The 6,000-nt window shown below is 44.4% G+C and overlaps 1 protein-coding gene across 1 annotated transcript in view; it reads right to left on the bottom strand.

Annotated features, from left to right (window-relative positions):
- The window catches only part of LOC138661760 (cytochrome P450 2A4-like), a 40,794-nt gene continuing 34,794 nt past the window's right edge, over window positions 1-6,000 (bottom strand). Inside the window, exon 9 of the mRNA XM_069746656.1 lies at window positions 1-780. Within this exon, the coding sequence (XP_069602757.1) occupies window positions 596-780 (185 nt within the window). The 3' untranslated portion in view covers window positions 1-595. The remainder of the gene's footprint in view (window positions 781-6,000) is intronic.

Here is a 6,000-nt window from a genome sequence, read left to right as displayed (position 1 = left end):
TTTCCAAAGGATAACATTTATTCATAAAACAGGTTTACAAGGTCAACGCGTTTCAAAAATGCACAATGAAGTGCTAGCTCTTGTACTTTTCCCGGGCTATAATTAAGCCATATTTCAATGTTCAATATGAGGGAGTCACTTCTCATCTCTAGAGATGGCTTTACAGATTTTACCACTACATCTATGACAGTGTCTATCATTATACCAGTCCAAATGCACATGTGAACAAAGCTAAAGTTATGCAACTATGTTCCAAAAAGTAGTAGATATCAGACAAACCTCAATATAAGAAATAATTGTGAAAACAGAACAGAAGATGTGCAATAGACACAATTAGTGACAATAGACACTTTATGGTCCAAGATTTTCATCAACATAAAATAATTAGAGATGTTGAAAATTGTATTACATTGTGTAGAATAATATTATGGCATAAGAACACTTAAAATACAAAAAATAATATAAATGTTATTTTTTGTGTGAAGAAAACTCTCAATAGTGTTTTATAAGTTGGCATCCTTGCAATTTTAGAGAAGCTTTCTGTGTTAGTTCTGGATCTTATAAGTTTCCATTGTGCAAGAAGTTCATCCTCAGCTCAGAAACGAGGGACGACATTCATTTGATATGACTGAGGTCTTGAAGCATTGGTGTTGGGCTCGGGTCTTATGCTCAGATTCTTTCTGTCTACAGTGGGTTCCAAGGTGAACTTCTGCAGTATGGTGGTTAGAAAGAGGAAGAGCTCCATGCGAGCCAGGCCTTCTCCCATACACGTACGTTTGCCTGAGAAAACAGATTAAGCGTGCAAAATAAGAAGTCAAGCTATGCTTAAAAAGTTGTGTGGTGTAAAAAAAATATTTTCAATTGTCTTTCAAATAAATTTTGTAAGAGCAGGAGGTCCCCTTTAAGTTTGCAATACCCCAGAATGAGTAGTGATTTCAATCAGATTGTAATGATTACCGTATATACTCGGGTATAAGCCGACCCGAGTATAAGCTGAGGCACCTACTTTTGCCACGGAAAACTGAGTAAGCTTATTGACTGGGTAAGCTTATTGAAGTATAAGCCGGGTATGCATTGACCCCTCATCCCTGTCCTGCTATGCATGGCTCTCCCTTACCTGTCCTGGTCTGAATGCCTCCCCGGTTCCGTCCCTGTATGCATGCCTCCTTATACCCTACTAGATGGTGGCCCGATTCTAAAGCATCGGGTATTCTATAATATGCATGTCCACGTGGTATATTGCACAGCCAACGTACTATATTGCCCAGGCACGTAGTATATTGCCCAGCTAAGTGGTATATTGCCCAGCCACCTAGTATATTGCCCAGCCACGTAGTATATTGCCCAATCACATAGTATATTGCCCAGTCACGTAGTATATTGCCCAGCCATATAGTATATTGCACAGCCCACGTAGTATATTGCCCAGTCACGTGGTATATTGCCCACCTAAGTGGTATATTGCCCAGCCATGTAGTATATTGCCCAGCCACGTAGTATGTTGCTCAATCACATAGTATATTGCCCAGTCACGAAGTATATTGCCCAGCCATATAGTATATTGCCCAGCCACGTAGTATATTGCCCAGCTACGAAGTATATTGCCCAGCCACGTAGTATATTGCCCAGCTAAGTAGTATATTGCCCAGTCACGTAGTATATTGCCCAGCTAAGTAGTATATTGCCCAGTCATGTAGTATATTGCCCAGCCACGTAGTATATTGCCCAGTCACGTAGTATATTGCCCAGTCACGTAGTATATTGCCCAGTCACGTAGTATATTGCCCAGCAACGTAGTATACAGCACAGAGCCACATAGTATACAGCACAGGGCCACGTAGTATATTGCCCAGCCACGTAGTATATTGCCCAGCGATGTAGTATACAGCACAGAGCCATGCAGTATATTGCCCAGTCATGTAGTATATTGTCCAGTCACGTAGTATATAACACTGCCCAGACAGTATATAACAGTGGCCATGTAATATCTAGCACAGTCCACGGAGTATATCTCACAGCCCACATAGTATATAACACTGCCTATGTAGTATACAGCACAGAGCCACGCAGTATCTAACACAGTCCACGTAGTATACAGCAGTGTGGACACCATATCCCTGTTAAAAAAATAATTAAAATAAAAAATAGTTATATACTCACCCCTGGGATCCACCGAAGCTCCAGCGATAGGCGCGCGGCTATCGCCATCTTCCGTTCCCAGGATGCATTGCGAAGTTACCCAGATGACTTAGCGGTCTCGCGAGACCGCTAAGTCTTCAGGGTAATTTCGCAATGCATCGCTGGGAACGGAAGATGGCGGCAGGCGAGAGCAGCTCGGCGGACTACGGAGGGTGAGTATAGCAGGTTTTTTGTTTTTTTATTACTTTTAACATTACATTTTTTTACTATTGATGCCGCATAGGCAGCATCAATAGTACAAAGTTGGGGACACACAGGGATAATAGTGGCGGTAACGGAGTGCGTTACCCGTGGCATTAACCCTGTGTGAGTGGTGACCGGAGGGCAGTATGTGGATGCCGGGCACTGACTGCGGGGACTAAGGAGCGGCCATTTTCTTCCAGACTGTGCCCATTGCTGATTGGTCGTGGCTGTTTTGCCACGACCAATCAGCGACTTGGATTTCCATGACAGACAGAGGCCACGACCAATGAATATCTGTGACAGATAGAAGGACGGACAGAAGGACAGACAGACGGAAGTGACACTTAGACAATTATATAGTAGATCCCTGTGTGCATGTTTCATATTGAAGCAAAACATCATACTCACCTACCTGCGTGCCCTGGGTGCTGGCACTGCATCTCGTTCCGGCCGCCGGCGCCTGCCTGCAACTCTTCCTCTGCTCAGCGGTCACGTGGTACTGCTCATTAAGGTGATGAATATGCGCTCCATGCCTATGGGAGTGGAGACACGTTCATATTCATCACCTTAATGAGCGGTACCACGTGACAGGAGAGGAGAGCTGCAGGCAGGCGCCAGCTGCCGGAACGAGATGCACTGCCAGCACCGAGGTGAGTATGATGTTTTGTTTTTTTTTTCTAAGAAAAAACGAACTAATAAACCATATCCCTCACCTGTCTGATGATCATCCAGGCTGAAAACCATGGGGTAATGAGCTGCTGTGATTGCAGCCTCAGTGACTACTGGTGATGTCATCGAAGTAACAGCAGGTCATTGCAGCTGAGTTCGCAGCCAGGCCAATGATCTACAGTGACCTCAGAAAGCTCACTGCTAGCACTGTGAGAAAAAGTCTCATGGTGCAGCACTGAGCTTCAGTGAGTTCACCATGAAAAATTTCTTATTTTGAACTGCAGCACTCTGACTAGTGGTATTGATCTTACCCCTGATCAGAGCCGCCGGTGTTCCTCGTGCTGTCATGCAGATGATAGCAGGAGAAACACCCAGTGTTTGGGGTGGCGAACTTTAACATTAACACTGACTTCATTGGGAAGTTCAAGTTTGGGGGCTGGGCCCGAACAGTTCAGGTTGGTCCATCTCTGCTGCTGATATCATCTCTTGGGAGAGAAATGGGAAAGCCTCATATACAACAGATGGCTATCTGATGTCACCTAAATCAGTGGGTTTGGCCATGTTTCTTTTAATGACCTTTAGTTTTTTTGTCCTATCTATCATAATGTCAAATCAGAAACTTTCTCCTAAGGCTAGGTTCAAATTGCGTTAGTGCAATCCGTTTAGCAGATACGCTAACGGATTGCGCTAACGCAATGTCCATAAAGGGATTGCGTTCGTCAATCCCGCTAGTGCAGATGCCCGATCTGCGCTAGCGAGGAACGGACCCTGAACGCTGCAAGCAGCGTTCGAGGTTCGTCCGAAACTAACGGCACATTGCAGACACATGCCAAAAATGGCATACGTTTGCGATGCGTTAGCGATCCGTTTGCACATTGCAGTCAATGGGTGCGCTAACCAATACGTTACACAGCGTTAATTGCAACAATTGCGCTATGTAACGAAGTCCGTTAGCGGACACCCACTAACGCAATGTGAACCTAGCCTAAGAACAAAAGCTCAGACCTCTTGTAAGATGTTGCTTAAAAATTGCACATGTTCAGTCTCGAGACATGATGCCATAGGAAAACTGCAGATCATAACTGTTATGGTTGTAACATTAGAACCATATTGGGTTTGTAAAGACAAAGTCATATCAAGTCATACCTTTGTTCTTCCTTAAACCAAACCTATATCTACCAACCATATCAAGGTAGACTAGACCCATATTCTAAACTCCAGATAATTTGAAGCTTGAATTCAGTTATATATTTACAGATAATTTTTTTCCTGTTTTTTAGTACAAGACATGGTAAAACCGATGGTGTCGTTCAAAAGTACAACTCGTCCCACAAAAAATAAGCCCTCACATGACCATATTGACGGAAAAATAAAATAGTTATGGCTCTGGGAAGGAGGGGAGCAAAAAACGAAAACAAAAAAACGAAAAAGGGCCGCGGTGGGAAGGGGTTAAAGATGCTATTTTGCTGCAGATACGATCTTTTGATCTCCCATTGTTGCATTTTAATGCAATGTTGCAGCAACCATAAAAACGTAATTCTGGCATTGTGACTTTTTTCCTCTTTTCTCGCTACGCCGTTTAGCGATCAAGTTAATCTTTTTTTTACTGCTAGATAGGGCGATTCAGAATGCGTTGATACCAAATATGTATATGTTTGATATTTTTATTGCTTTATTTTGAATGGGGCGAAAGGGGGGTGATTTGAACTTTTATATTTTTTTTAATGTTTTTAACATTTTTTTTTTTTACTTTTGGCATGCTTCAATAGTCTCCATGGGAGACTAGAAGCTGCCACAAACCGATCGGCTCTGCTACATACAGGCAATGATAAGATCGCCTCTATATAGCAGAATTGCTCACTTGCTATGAGCACCGACCACTGGGGAAAGAAATGCGAGCCGGACAGAACCCATGACCTGGGGAGAAGGGAAGTGGAAAGCAGGGGAATGAGAGAGAGTGTAGAGAGAGAAAAGGCAGAGAGTTCCCGATGGAAAAGAGAGAAGGCAGGGGACGGCTGCGCTCTGAAAAGTGAGGTGAAGCGTGGAGCAGAGACCCGGGAGGGGTTCAGTGAGGGCTCCCGAGTTCCAGTGAGCATGCAGAGAGACGGGCATCGGGCGAGGCAGCGCGGCACGGGTGTACTGAGGAAGGAGCGCTAGGAGCAGCATCATGGGGTACCATGTGTCCAGCTATCGTCGGGTGCGCAGCGGAGCACACGCCGAGTAGAAACTTGTACAGAGTTCCACACTTCATCTCTGCAGTTTATTGGACTAGGGGCACAACGGGCAAAACCAGTGACGGCCCGTTTCCTCCAGAAGAAGGACCATGTGTTGGGCAGGGAAACCTGAAGAAGCAGTGTTGGCCACCTCCGGCATTCCGTCATCCACTGGACCACAAGCGACTAAAGGACAGTGGAGTCACGATAAGTTAAATTTGACAGCAAGACTGTTGGGTTGCATCACAATTACACTGTTTCCACCAGCTTTCCCCCTTCCTGTTATTATTATTATTTATTTATATAGCACCATTAATTCCATGGTGCTGTACATGAGAGAGGGGTTATATACAGGGTTATCGATATCGTTCACAGTAAACAAATTTACAATGACAGACCGGTACAGAGGGGAGAGGACCCTGTCCTTGCGGACTTACATTCTACATTCTGCTATCTCCCTGTTATCTCCCTGTGAGGAGTTTATTACTGTAAATTAAATCACACTCTTGTTAACCCTTGCTCTGCATCTCAGCGTTACTGCATCTGTATACCTGCCTACAAACCAACAGTGACAGAGGGGTGAGGACCATGCCCTTGTGGGATTATAGTCTGCAAAATAATGGGAAAGGAGACATTAGGTTGAGAAGATTGGTAGTGGTGAGGTGGCAGCGGGGTCATTGCAGGCTATAAGCTTTCTCGAAGAGTTGGGTTTTCAAGTTCCGCAATGAAAGTTCCA

This window comes from Ranitomeya imitator, chromosome 2 (assembly GCF_032444005.1).
Source record: "Ranitomeya imitator isolate aRanImi1 chromosome 2, aRanImi1.pri, whole genome shotgun sequence".
In the NCBI taxonomy this organism is placed as follows: domain Eukaryota; kingdom Metazoa; phylum Chordata; class Amphibia; order Anura; family Dendrobatidae; genus Ranitomeya; species Ranitomeya imitator.
The sequence above is the reverse complement of the archived record's forward strand: the minus strand, read 5'-3'. Positions and strand labels throughout refer to the sequence as shown.